Below are 15,335 nucleotides of genomic sequence, written 5' to 3'. Positions count from 1 at the left end.
TTGCCATGAAGCTCTAAATTGAGCTCAGGTACATTCTGTTTCCACTGATCATTCTTGAGATGTTTCAGCAGCTTAATTGGAGTTCACCTGTGGTAAATTCAGTCGATTGGAAATGATTTGAAAAGGCATACACCTGTCTATACAAGGTCCCAGGATCGACACTGCATGTCAAAGCACAAACCAAGCATGAAGACAAAGGAATTGTCTGTAGACCTCCGAGACAGATCGTCTTGAGGCACAAGGCTGGGGAAGGTTACAGAAAAATTTCTGCTTCTCTGAAAGTTCCAATGAGCACAGTGGCCTCCATCATCCGTAAGTGGAAGATGTTTGGAAACACCAGCAATCTTCCTAGAGCTGGCCGGCTATCTAAGCTGAGTGATCGGGGGAGAAGGGCCTTAGTCAGGGAGGTGATCAATAACCCGATGGTCACTCTGTCTGAGCTCCAGCGTTCTTCTGTGGAGAGAGGAACCTTACAGAAGGACAACCATCTGTGCAGCAATCCATCAATCAGGCCTGTATGGTAGAGTGGCCAGACGGAAGCCACTCACCACCTGGAATTTGCCAAAAGGCATCTAAAGGACTTTCTGACCATAAGAGACAAAGTCCTCTGGTCTGATGAGACTAAAATTGAACTTTAGGAGTGAATGCCAGGCATTATGTTTGGAGAAAACCAGACATCGCTCACCACCAGGCTAATACCATCCCTACAGTGAAGCATGGTGGTGGCAGCATCATGTTGTGGGGATGTTTTTCAGCAGCAGGAACTGGAAGACTAGTCAGGATATAGGGAAAGATCAATGCAGCAATGTACAGAGACATCCTGAATGAAAACCTGCTTCAGAGTGCTCTTGACCTCAGACTAGGGCGACGGTTCATCTTCCAGCAGGACAATAGCACACCGCCAAAATATCAATGAAGTGGCTTCACAACAACTCGGTAAATGTCCTTAGGTGGCCCAGCCAGAGCCCAGACCAAAATCCTATTGAACATCTCTGGAGAGATCTGAAAATGGCTGTCCACCGTCGTTTCCCATCAAACCCGATAGAGCTTGAGAGGTACTGCAAAGAGGAAAGGGCAAAAATTCCCAAAGACAGGTGTGCCAAGCTTGTGGCACCATATTCAAAAAGACTTGAGGCTGTAATTGCTGCCAAAAGTGCATCAACAAAGTATTGAGCAAAGGCTGTGAATACTGATGTACTTACTTATGTGATTTTTCAGGTTTTTTATTTTTAATAAATTTGCAAAGATTTCAACAAATCTTTTTGATTTCAATAAATCAATTTAACCCATTTTGGAATAAGGCTGTAACATAAAAATGTGGAAAAAGGGGAAGCGCTATGAATACTTTCCGGATACACTGTATATATATATATATATTTATAATACATATATAATACATAATAAATGACAAATTTAATATGTATCTATTATAGTAAATATCTATTGTCAATAAAAATACTAAATAACACATATCTGTCTAAATCATGCTAAACTAAATGAATTATGAAAAACATAAATAATTAAAATTATTTTTTTAGGCATTTAGATTTTCAGGATCTTTTATTTTTTTCAAAGATCTTCCAAAGTTGTACTGCATACAATTTTAAAATACAAAATGAATTCATCACACACAAACATTCTCCCTAATTATCACATGTGTTCAAAAATAGACGTGCGTTGCTCAGCATGTGTTTTGCCATTTGACGTGAATGGTCTATTCTGTCTCATGTGACCTCTCTGCCAAAACACAACTGGTCAGCATCTGGTTTGACTTTAGCATGTTGATGTTTTCTTGATTTTGAGGCCTTCATGTGGAGCCTTCATCGCCAACAACTGGACCAGTTTTTGTAGTATTTACTTCAACATAACCACATTTTTTTCAAAGTATCACAGAAGATGTCCATGCCGAAAGATGTCTAAAACCACACATCAATCCATGCACATAGTAAAAACTGAGTGAGTGGCATGTTAAGCTAATAATAATGTTACACTTTGTATTTTAACATGACATTAGTATCACTGTCAAATTTGTTCCTCCAGATTATGTTTCTATGTATTCCCTTCAGTCCAGCAATATCCGATGTACATCTGTAATATTGCTGTGGAAAGACTCGTTTTGAGTAGTTTGTCAATACTAATATGTTGCCTTTAATATTCAATGGTTAGACTGTGAGGAAGATTAAATAAACACTCCACTTTTTGGGGGGAAATATGCTAATTTTACAATTCTTCTACAGTTAAAGAGTTGAGTTTTACCACTTTTGAATCCATTCAGTCTATCTCCAGGTCTGGCAGGAGCTCTTTTAGCTTATCTTAGCATAAATCGTTGAATCGGATTAGATCATTAGCATCTCACTCAAAAATGACCAGAGTTTTTAATGATGATATTAAAAAGTGCCTGAAAATCTTGCAAACATGGAGACATTTGTGAGAGATGATTTAAAACTATTTTCAGGTGCTGCATAATATCATTGTGCCTGCTGCAGCCATGGTACAACAACAAAGTTCCTTGATTATTACACCAGAATGAGAGTATAGTTCTTTGCCATATCACTTTAGAAACTAGCAACTTTTTTTGTTGGTCTTTGTACACGATGTAACTACAGAAGAGTCAAGCTTTAAATAGGAAAATTATTTAAACTTTTTAGTCAATTTTTGAGTGAGATGCTAATAGTCTAATCTGATTCAATGATCTATGCTAAGCTAAGCTAAGCTAAGCTAAAAGTGTCTGAATGAATTCAAAAATGGTAAAACCCAGCTGTTTAACTCTAAAGAAGTTGTAAGATGTTTTTTTAGTGTGTACCTTTAATGTATGCAGTTAAAAGTAAAATAAAAATACTTTTTTTAGATTTTTAGATTTAAAAAAAATCTAATAAAAATTCCTCACAGATTTTTTTTTTCCCGCATAATGTAAATTGCTTCAATATTTCACGTAAAGCAACATGGGGTTCCTAGACATATCAGTTTAGAAAATAGCAACTTTTCATTTTTCGTTGTTCTTAGTAAACGATGTAACTACAGAAGTGTCAAGCTTTAAGCAGGAAAAATATCTAAACTCTTCGGTCAATTTTAAGTGAGAAGCTAATGGTCTAATCTGATTCAATGATCTATGCTAAGCTAAGCTAAGCTAAAAGTGTCTGAATGGATTCAAAAATGGTAAAACTCAACTGTTTAATTCTAAAGAAGTTGTAAGATGTTTTTTTAGTGTGTGCCTTTAATGTATGCAGTTAAAAAGTAAAATAAAAATACTTCACATTTTTTTCCCGCATAATGTGAATTACTTTAATATTTCACTTAAAGCAACATGGGGTTCCTAGACATATCAGTTAAGAAAATAGCAACTTTAATTTTTTTGTTGGCCTTAGTACACAATGTAAGTACAGAAATGTCAAGCTTTAAGCAGGAAAATTATCAAAACTCTTTGGTCAATTTTAAGTGAGAAGCTAATGGTCTAATCCGATTCAATGATCTATGCTAAGCTAAGCTAAAAGTGTCTGAATGGGAAAAAAAATGGGTAAAACTCAACTATTTAACTCTAAAGAAGTTGTAAGATGAGGCTTGTGTGTACCTTTAATGTGTGCAGTTAAAAAAATCTAATAAAAATTCCTCACAGATTTTTTTTTCCCGCATAATGTAAACTGCTACAATATTTCACGTAAAGCAACATGGGGTTCCTAGACATATCAGTTTAAAAAATAGCAACTTTTCATTTTTCGTTGTTCTTAGTAAACGATGTAACTACAGAAGTGTCAAGCTTTAGGCAGGAAAAATATCTAAACTCTTCGGTCAGTTTTAAGTGAGAAGCTAATGGTCTAATCCGATTCAATAATCTATGCTAAGCTAAAAGTGTCTGAATGGATTAAAAAATGGTAAAACTCAACTGTTTAACTCTAAAGAAGTTGTAAGATGAGGGCTTTTAAGTGTGTAACTTTAATGTACGCAGTTAAAATAAAAAAAAAAACAGATTTTTTTCCCGCATAATGTAAATTACTTCAATAATTCACTTAAAGCAACATGGGAAGTAGGAAAAAAGTGTATGTGGTAATACTATAGCATGGATGAAATGCACAAACGAAAGAAAGATGTGTATAGATCTTCTGTAATAGAGGGAGGTTGAGAGTTTGGGGTCAGGAAAGAGACGTAAATTACAGTGAGGGAAAGCAAAACAGACGCTCAGCACTGACCTGAGCTTCATCACTAATGTGTGTGTGTGTGTTTATCATGGGTGGGAGTGGGAGAGATTGAGTGTGTGTTCGTAACAGTGAGTGTTTGTGTCGGAGAGGTGGAAAGTTAATATCTGTCAGATGTTAGGAGCTTCACTGCAGGGACGGATCGGGTGTGGAGCTTTTGTTAATCATTCCACCTTAATTCAGACTTCATGAAGGGGTAGTTTTTGGTAGTGAAGCACTATACAGTGTTGACCTCTATATCAACCCTAAGCTGGAAACTACAAGTTCATCTGAAGGATTGTCAAACTTGTCATGATATTTAACAGATTTCAATATCAAAGCAACTCTTATATTTAATTATGTTATATTTTATTATGATTTATATAGTTATTATATATTTTTTAAAACACCAATTTATAGCACTTATTACTTTATTTTTAAAGCAATGACAAAATTGTAGAGCTTAAATGATTGTAAGAATCACTTTTTTTTATTTATTTATATTAAACATTTAATTGATTGCATGAATTGTATTAATCTGAATTAAAAAATTCCAAGTTAGTAAAATAATTGATCCTCAAAGGTTAAAAAAAAGTTAAACTTAACAACACAAGCAAAATAAAAGAAATAAAAAGAAATAAAAGAAAGTAAAATGTATTGTTTGATGAAATGTTTGTGTGTCAGCAGTTGTTTAATGTAGTAATATAATATTATACTATATGCATTTTTAATTTAATTTATTTTTATCATTATTTATTAAAATATTTTATTTTATTTTTTATTTTATTTTATTTTTTATTATTTAATTTAATTAAATGTATTATTATTATTTTATTATTTAATTTTTATTGTTAATTTAATAAAATTTTTATTTTATTTAATTACATTTTCATGTATGTTTAATTGTTTAATTAATTTTTTTATTATTATTTATTTTTTTATTTAATAATATTTTTTATTTTATTTTATTTTTATTATTTAATTTTATAAAAATTTTTATAATTTTTTATTATTATTTAATTTTATTACATTTTTAATTATTTAATTTATTTTTTATTAAATTTATTTTTATTTAATTATTTTTTTATTTAATTACTTTTTTGTTTTAATTATGTTTAATTATTTAACTTTATTTAATTAATTTTTTTATTATTATTTATTTTATTATTATTTCATTTTATTAATTTTTTTTAATTAATTGTTATTATTATTATTTTTAATTTAAGTACGTTTTTTTATTTTATTAAATTTGTAATTATTTAATTTTATTCCCCTATCAGTTTTGTATTTTTCAAAAATACTTTTTAATTTATTTTAAAATATCAATTCCTCTTTGTTGTCAAAGATTTCAGTACTCCTCTTAAGCCAAATGCAATGAAAACACCACCAGGCCATTTGTTTGACAATTTTTCATGACGGATTCCCAGAAGATGATGCCATTCTGGTGGTTTTGGGTGGGAAAGGGTCGCTATGAGTATGACGGATCGAATAGTGCATTTTTATTTGTTGTGTTAGTGTTGAGCTCACAGTCACTCAGACTGTAGGAGGGCAGAAATGTCAGGAATGAGTGCTTTTGGAGACGAAGGTGCTGAATGGAGCACAAGGGTGGAGGTTCATCCTGTGGGGTACGATTAGTATACCTAAGTCTTGCGTTCACTGTTTACACAGGTTCAATTACACCTCTTTTTTGCTATACTGCGTGCAAGGCGTCCATTGAAGTGTTGAAATAAAAATAAGTTATAGAAACAAAGTAATTGTTCCAGTCAGTCGGGACGTCTCATATTTTTTACCGATAGTGACGTGTGACATTTAATTTCCTGATGGAGAGTCCGTTTGTGTGTGTGTGTGTGTGTGTGATAACAGAGAAGGTATTAGAAACTCTGCTTTGACCTCACATCCTAAATTCAGACAGATTCACTTTCCAGGCAATAGATTTGTCAGAACACACACACACACACGCACACACACGTACAGAGTCACATTGTTTTTCAGCAGCATGTGATGCTTTATGGGTATTGTAACCAGATGGCGCCTTGCTTAATAACTCTGTTACACTGTGTGTTCACTGCACTATTTATGCCATTAATCCGGTAGGAGGCATTTGGCAGAAGATGCCAAGATGTGATAGGGAGCTGGAGAAGACCTCCAAAAAAATAATTTAAGTAAATAAAGGATCTGTACATGACAAAAATAATAATAATAAATAAATAAATAAATAAATAAATATGCAGTTAAAATCAGAATTATTAAACAGAATTATATTTTTTTCTTTAAATATTTCCCAAATGATGTTTAACAGAGCACGGAAATTTTCACAGTATGTCTGATAATACTTTTTCTTCTGGAGAAAGTCTTTTTTTTTTTTTTTGACTACAATAAAAGCAGTTTTAAATTTTTTAAAACCATTTTAAGGTCAAAATTATTAGCCCTATTGTTTCTTTAGTCTACAGAACAAACCATCGTTATACAATAACTTGCCTAATTACCCTAACCCCCCTAGTTAACCTAATTAACCTAGTTAAGCCTTTAAATGTCACTAAACTGTACAGAAGTGTCTTGAAAAATATCTAGTTGAACAATATTTACTGTCATCATGGCAAAGATAAAATAAATCAGTTATTAGAAATGAGTTATTAAAACTATTATGTTTAGAAATGTGTTGAACAAAATCTGCTCTCCATTGAACAAAAATTGGGGAAAAAATAAACAGGGGGCTAAAAATTCAGTGGGGCTAATAATTCTGATTGCAACTGTAAGTCATGGGTTTTGAAGAAGTGAGCTGTACTTCAGTGCAAAATAAGTAGTTTAATAATAATAAATAAGACTTTTTGAGTCTTGTAGCTTTGATGAAAAAATGCAATGCTGGCTGTTGTGTCTTTTCCACTCTGTTCTGACTAACATTTCTCCTCCCTTTTTTCCTCTCTTTTCTCTCTCCTTCTCTGTTTTCCGCTGTCTTCAGTTTGGATGTATGGCCTTCAGGACAGTCCAACCAAGTCTGAGGCCTCAGGTACATATTAACCTTTCCTGCAAATCTTACCTGCGGTCTGTGTTTCCAGTTTTTACAAGAAAAACGGCTGTTTGCCAAATTAACACTTTGCCACAACCGTGACTGATGTAAAAATAAAGTGCCATCAATCACCATTTAACTGGTAGCTTCATTAGGCACTGCAACATGGTTTTAATTGTAGCATAAATATAATATAAGTGTTGAATTTAACATAATTGTAAATACTTTTTTTGGTTTAAACTGGAATGTGATTTTTTTTATTGTTAAATCAAAAAATTGTATTTACTTACGATTAACCCACTTTCATGTGGTTAAAGAAAGGTGGTCGAAGCTTGGTGGTCGAACACAAAAGATGTTTTGAAGAATGTTGAAAACCATTGACATTCATAGGAGATAAAAAAGCGCTAGCTGTATCTTAACATTCTTCAAAGTATCTTCTTTTGTGTTCAATGGAATAAAGAAAGACGTGGAGGGTGAGTAAATTGTAAGTGGACTTTCACTTGTGAGTGAACTATCCCTTTAAGAGCTCCTTAAGTTAGAGTTTATGCTGAAAGGTATTTAGAATAGGTGTTGAGAGAGGAAGAGGTGAAGAGGAAGATGTTTGGCATTAAAACGGAGAGTGTAAAACATGACATGAGAGCTTGTGGTCTCCTCGCGCTGCTCTCCTGGGACGTCTAACAGACGACGGCCTGCAAATAAACATTTCAGTAAAGAATGCACTCCATTTTCAGAAATAAATGCTGATGCGTACAGAGCCGAATCCCATGCGGAGTGTTTTTCACCAAGATCATCACACACGCCCCTACGTAATTGGACAATTTACTACAAAATGAAGAAATCACTTGCTTGTTGTAGTGCTCTCTAAATACATGTCAAAATCCAGCTTAAGAATGTTGGTTTGTGACTCATCCTAGACGGTTATTAGCAGTATTACTTGTTATATATAGCTGAAACATTGCTATATTCCAGATTAGAGGGACTTTACTAACCCTCTGGCCATCCAAGATGCAAGGTGAATGTTTTTCTTCTACAGTAGAACCTTAAAGATTATTTTATTAGTTGAAACTGTGGTACTTAAACCTTCATAAATTCAGTCAGTGACTAAAAAAACCCAACTAATCAAATACATTGAGTTTTAAAGTACCAGTCACCACAGTGTCAGTTAAAAATGGTCTTTAATGTTCTTCTGAAGAAAAACGACATGTTTGAAGACTTGTGAGTCGATAAATTATAGCAAATTGTATATCTTTTTGGTGAACTATCCATTCACTTGTAAAGATTTTCAATGGGTTTACTGCAAATTAAACAAACAAACAACACTGTTTGTGTTTTGCTACAATACAACAGTTTAAAATAGTATTTATAGTCAGTGTTGGGGAGGTTACTTTGGAAATGTAATAGATTACAGATTACAAATGACCCTATTTATGTAATGTAATAAGTAGTGTACCTTTTCAATTACTTTGTAAAAATGAAGTAACTGATTACATCTGATTATTTTTTGATTACTTTTAAGTTTCTAATGGAGATTTTTAACTAAATCATTTTTTAAGCATTTATACCAAGCAGCTGCGAGCTTACAGTAGTTCTGTTTACTGTTAGAATTTCAAAATCTTTTATCACTTGAATTAAGATTATATTAGTTTAATTTTAAAGTACAGCCACCACAAAACCAGACCTTATTACAAAAAAAGTGTTTACTGTTGTTAAAAAAAATCTAAATTTTAGTTAATGTTTCAACTGTCAATGAAAAATATGAGGCATAATTGTTCAGTTCAGTTATTTACTGTAAATAATATGCTGTACCAAGCAGAAACAAATGATAGTATATAACAGCAAAACTAAAAATCCAATAAAACCAGGTGATACACATTTAAAATACAATAGTAATTTAAAGTAAAGGGAAATATTTAGGAATAAGCATTATATTGTATATATATTTACAACTCATTAATAAATTACACTACATAATGTAGTATTCTTAGTAAATATCATGAACAAATAGTAATTCCATAGTATGCTTCAGCCTTTACTACAGTAAACTAAATACAGTTGAAGTCAGAATTATTAGCCCCCCTTTGAATTTATTTTTCTTTTTAAAATATTTCCCAAATTATGGTTAACAGAGCAAGGAAATGTTTACAGTATGTCTGATAATATTTTTTCGTCTGGAGAAAGTTTTATTTGTTTTATTTCGGCTAGAATAAAAGCAGCTTTTAATTTTTTAATTTAGGCAAATTTCTCGTGTTAGCCTAATTGGTTGGAGACGTCACCGACCAGAGTAAGAGGTGGCAGTAACGCACCAAAAAGTTCTGCTCTGTGAATGTCAGTGCCATCACTTATTGATCCACGATCGGTAAATGTAGCTTGTGTGGATGCTACTGCACTACTTGATTTATAAATAGCTTCGCTACTGAAAAGCTTTTTGATTTAAAAAGTTGCGACGCTCCCACCACACTACTGAGAAATGTAGTTAAGCTAGTAGCGTCACTACTTGTAGCGACGCTACTACCCAACCCTGTTAATGTGATAAAAATGCTTTGGCCAGTGGAGTCGGTTGGTACCCTGAATTTTAAATTTCCAGCAATGAAATGCATTTTATCACTCGCCATGGTGGAAGCTCTCAGAATGATTCTAGTAGCCTAATGCTTTCAGCAGCAAAGAGGATTAATGTAATTGGTAGATGTGGTGCGCTGCAAATTCAAACCTGCAAACCAATCAAAAGCATCAGAATAGCACCGCTGCACATCAAAAACAGGCAAAGCAACAGATTAATATTATTCAACATATTCCAGATTTTTAAAGATTTTTTTTTGATGTAACCCCATTTGTAATCTTTAACATTGTCATAAGTAACTGTAATTTAGTTTCACATTTTTTTCTCAGTAACTGTAAAAAGTTACTGTTACATTTATATTGTAATTAAATTACACAACAGTGTTACGTGTAACTAGTTACTCCCCAACACTGTCTGTAGTACAACTCTACAAATTGTAATCAATTTGCTATGCTTAAGCCTACTACAGATTTGCTATATTCAACCCATTGTTAATTTTCATGACAGTATAAATATATTGATCTAAAACTCCTTGTTTATTGCTAGTCCAAGATAGCCTACCAGCTAAAAACACATTGGATTAGCTAGCATGCCATTCTGACCCACAAGAAATCAGTTGTCACACTGTAAAACACAGCTAACAGCTAATGATAGATTCTCCAGCAGCTAAGCTAACAGTAAACAGATGCTAATGGAAAGTTTTGGAATTAGCGCTGTGTTCTTTGTGGTGTCAGATGGAAGTGAAATATTTCTGCCGTTTGCACAAATAGCATTAAATATCAGAAATAACAGTTCACTTCAGCACAGCTACAAGCATTCAGTTGAGCAATACTGAATGTTGTCATGTTAGCATGAAGTGTGAGGCGGCGCTAATTAGCTTGTGCCTTACTCATGGTGATAGTGACAAGATACAGAGCTCCTGCTCTCTCTCACTCTCTCGCTCTGAATTCAAAGAATTCCCTCTAATGCTGATTTAAAAGTTCATGAATGTGAAAACTCTTGCTTTAGCTGTTGGCACCATGACAGTTTGACACCTTGTCTTGTTACTAACTAAATCCAACCTTAATACTAATTAGGGACTATTTCTCTGTACACTTTGATTTAATGAACAGCCTTACTTATGAAGGCATAATTCCCTTTAATAAATAGTAGCTGGCACTTTGCTATAAGAGTTTAAATATAATATAATATAATATAATATAATATAATATAATATAATATAATATAATATAATATAATATAATATAATATAATATAATATAATGGTGGAAGGGCATCCGCTGCATAAAACAAATGCTAGATAAGTTGGCAGTTCATTCCGCTGTGGTGACCCCAGATTAATAAAAAGACTAAGCCGAAAAGAATATGAATGAATTAATAATATAATTTAATACTACAAAGTTACATGTCCAAAATAAACATACCATGGTTTGTATACATTTTTGGATGTACCTACCACATATTTATAAAGAAAAATCATAAAAATGTAAATACATAATTCTAATTCACTAAATAATACATTTCTCATTTTTTTTCTGACACATTTCTTATTAAAAGCCTTCAGGAGACCACTGGGAATAGCAAACCACGCTAAAAAGCAACTACAGAAATAGTTCTTTGAAGTAAAATACATCATTTGAAGTTTTAGTAACTATATACTGAAAGCCTTGGAATGCATAAACCAGAGACATTTGAAGTGTTATGAATAGTTTAGTTTAAAAACAACATGCAATTATAATTTCATCCCAGTTTATTTAAAACAGTTAAACAGGATATTCACTTCCACTTTCAGAATCATGTGATTCTTCAGAAAACATTTGTGCTGTTTGTTTATTTATTTTTGTGTAGAAATTAGGATACCTATATTTAGAATTCTTTGTAAAATATTATAAAGATTTGTTTGTTATAATTGTTTTTGTACACAATGTAAAAATCTAGTGTTAAGTCTGACCACCTAAACATATTGCAAAATTAAATTATTCTTTTCTTTTGTGTGAAAATGTTGAAAATGAAATTGTGATTCCATAAAATACAATCACTGGCCACTTTATTAGGTACACCTGCAAATTTCTAATCAGCCAATCACATGGCAGAAACTCAATGCGTTTAGGCATGTAGACATGGTCAAGATGATCTGCTGCAGTTCGAACCGAGCATCAAAAGGAGGAAGAAAGGTGATTTAAGTGACTTTGAACATGACATGGTTGTTGGTGCCAGACGGGCTGGTCTGAGTATTTCAGAAACTGCTAATTTACTGGGATTTTCACGCACAACCATCACAATGGTTTACAGAGAATGGGCTGAAAAAGAAAAAATATCCAGTGAGCGGCAGTTCTGAGGGCGAAATGCCTTGTTGATGCCAGAGGTCAGAGGAGAATGGCCAGACTGGTTTGAGCTGATAGAAAGGCAACAATAACACAAATAACCCGCACAACAGCAGCAGAAGACCACACTGGGTGCCATTCTTGTCAGCAAAGTACAGGAGACTGAGGCTACAGTTTGCACAGGCTCATGCAAAATTGGACAATAAAAGATATGATCTCAATATGGACCAAAATCTCTGAGGAATATTTCTAGTACTTTGTTGAATCTATGCCATGAAGGATTAAGGCACTTTGGAGTTTCAAAGCCCTGGTCCTCATTCACCTTAGATATATGCAAAAACAAACAGATATTATTTTTAAAAAATTAACCTTCCATCAACACATTAGTTTTGTACAACAAAAGTCTTAGTATACTTTAACACTAAAGAATTTTCATTTTTACCTTATCTTACCTCTCCTTATGTCACTACTAAAGAAGAACAGGTTAAAAAGATTGTCAGAGGAAACACAAAAAGAAAGACAGAAGGACAGAGAAAGAGAGAGTGTGGCTTAACCCCAGCTGAAATGCTTTCTTCTTGCGTTTCGCATAAACACAGCTTCTCTCTCTTTGCTCGGCCCACTCATATGTTTCTATTTAAGGCTTGGAGAGCAGTCTACCCTGATTGGCGTTTCTCTCTCTCTCTTTCAACCAGATGAGAGGAGGGACAGAGTAAGAGAGAGAATTCAAGTGAAAAATGAGAAAGGGAGGGTAAGAGAAAGAGGGAGGGAGGCCTGTTCTTGCTCTCCTGTTGAAGAAAAACTTTCTATCCCTCCACTCACGAGTCACGTCTCCTACAGTAAACAGCTCTCTTTTTTTCCCTTCCTCCCCATTTCCTCCTGAAAACCTTCACTGTATTATGGAGACCCGGCATCACCAAGACCCTTCCGAGCGCTCGAGTCCCTGAAGGAACTTTACCTCGCCTTGCTTTTTTTGAAATTGTCCGTTTCCCTCATTCAAATGCACGTCCAGCGAGGGCGAAGGTTCATCTAAATGGCCTGGCTTTGCGGAGCATGCAGGAGTCTGAGTTACGCTAGGTTGCGGAGTGCGGATGGCGGTGTACCGGGGTCAAGCCGCGGGTCGCTGGCAGGGCAGGGTTGGCGGGGGGAGCGCGGGGATGGCGGGACGATGGCTGACAGCTTGTTTCTTCCCCTTGCCGGCAGGACTGGACAGCAGTGAGCCCATGGTGCTGGAGCAGTACGTTGTGGTGGCCAACTACGAGAGGCAGGAAAACTCGGAGATCAGTCTGAAGGCTGGAGAAACGGTGGACGTCATTGAGAAGAGCGAAAGCGGTGAGTCCCTAATACACACACACAGGAGCTAATTGGCTTACCACGTGGTGTTTATTGGTGGAAGCTTGTGTATACACAAACCACAAGCATTCAGAGTCGCCTGCACTCATGAATGCTTTCAGACGCTGTTCTGATGCACACACACAAACACACATGAACCAGCTAATCAAGCTGTTTCTAGGTATACAAACATCCAGGAAGGTGTGTTAAACAAAGTTGGAGCTAAACTATGCAGGACACCAGCCCTCTAAGAGTTTGGACACCCCTGCTTCAGGGTATACTTTTGCACCTTTAACATATCATATTTGTACTTTTTAGGTATTGATATGTACCTGTAAGGACTTGTTACGAACAAAAATGTCCCCAGTGACAGATTTTTGTACCTTTATTTCTGAGAGTACACTTCTTCTTTGATCTATAACTCCTCCTATGGTGTTTGTCCTTAAGATCCCCTGATTCCCTCTTCTGACATCCCCTCTCACAATGTAAATCTACTGTCTGGCTCCACCTGGAGGTGTCGTATGACCAGTTTTTTTGGCGGTTGGTCGGACAGAACCCCCTCCTCACCTCTGGGATGGAGGCCAGATTGATGTGGAATGTCCATGAGATAGGCATGAGAAGTTTGTGGGTTGAAACATGTGCTAATGGATAAGAGTCACCATTGTGGAGATTAATAACAACAAGGAAAAGCAGCCTTGAGTGTTGTTTTTGTGCCTTTGGTTTCTGTTTTCCCAGATCAATGATCTTGCTAATGCTGTAAATGTTCAAGCTGTGTGCAAACCTTTTATGCTAACATATCTCATACCTTTGCACAGTAGAAGTTGAACATTGACTCTACTGATGTTATGAACTTTATTTCATGTCACACTTGCTGAACTCTTGAAAGTAGCATTGCTCATCCAGAGGGCTAGCAATGATACGCTTTCAAGAGCTACAGTAGCATCCTACGGTTGAAAGTGTATACAAATGTTAGTGTGAGTTAATGGGAGTCATTATATTATCTTGAAATCATGAGGAAGAGGGTGGGGAGGATTAGTAGTAGTTGTCAGGAGTTATCAAGATGAGCAAATATCCAGTAAACCCATTGGAACTCACTGATAATAGAGCTTGACCCTCTGGTATCAAACATAATCCTTTGTCTAAACTAGTCTAGACTATGTCTAAACCAATCTTATGGGCATTCACTGTGAGACATTGATATTGGAAGTCTTTTTTCTTCATTAAAACTATTTAAACATACCAGCAAATTCTAGCTACATTAAATGTGAAAGATGTCGATTGTAAATAGTTTGTCATTTTTGTCAGTATGCCACATTCAGTGTAGACAGAAAACCATGCAACAGGAGCTTAAACTGATGAGGTTGATGAACTTGACAAAACCGACGAATTTTACATGACACAGAAGTGATAATCAAAACCAAACCAATGTTTGGTAACGGCTCCGCCTTCTTTTGCACCAGTTCATTTGCATTTATCAACACGTTTTCATTGTGAAAACGCACTCCTATATACATCACTGGAGAGCATAGATTATGTAGACAGAGCTACGTATGGCTCCATTTCATCTTTAAAATGAATGATTACTTACCTCCATGTGGACGGCTTTTCCGCTGTTACCAGTTTGCCCAGTGGCTCACCTCGTATGTCAGTGGATTTGAGACGCAGAGAGTAGTTGACCACAACAATGTGGTTCAAGTCTGGTGAAGAATGGTTCCAGAAAGCAGGCAAAACAAAAACAAAAGGCAAAAAATTAAATAAACAAGTAAATAACAGGGTGAGAATGTGGTAAAATCTGAAAATAAGATTTTCAGGTAAAAATCTGATTGTCATGAGGGCTTTTCTTTTTCTGTATTGCTTCTGAACACTCTCGGTTTTTAGGGAAGGATGTGGGCCGGCTAATTGATACTTTTGAAAACACTATTGGTTGGGTTTAGAGAAGGGGGTGTTTG

At 34.8% G+C, this 15,335-nt stretch overlaps 1 protein-coding gene across 8 annotated transcripts in view; it reads left to right on the top strand.

Annotated features, from left to right (window-relative positions):
• Positions 1-15,335, top strand: part of sh3pxd2aa (SH3 and PX domains 2Aa) — a 181,724-nt gene that overhangs the window by 114,317 nt on the left and 52,072 nt on the right. For 5 of the 8 annotated variants that reach the window (XM_056456609.1, XM_056456606.1, XM_056456603.1 and 2 more), the window contains exons 7-8: positions 7,129-7,176; positions 13,258-13,386. In XM_056456609.1, coding sequence (XP_056312584.1) covers positions 7,129-7,176; positions 13,258-13,386 — 177 coding nt within the window. The remainder of the gene's footprint in view (positions 1-7,128; positions 7,177-13,257; positions 13,387-15,335) is intronic. The other 3 variants (XM_056456607.1, XM_056456605.1, XM_056456604.1) reach the window with 1 other exon arrangement.

This window comes from Danio aesculapii, chromosome 1 (assembly GCF_903798145.1).
Source record: "Danio aesculapii chromosome 1, fDanAes4.1, whole genome shotgun sequence".
Taxonomy (NCBI): Eukaryota; Metazoa; Chordata; class Actinopteri; order Cypriniformes; family Danionidae; genus Danio; species Danio aesculapii.
This window is presented reverse-complemented; position numbering and strand designations above follow the sequence as displayed.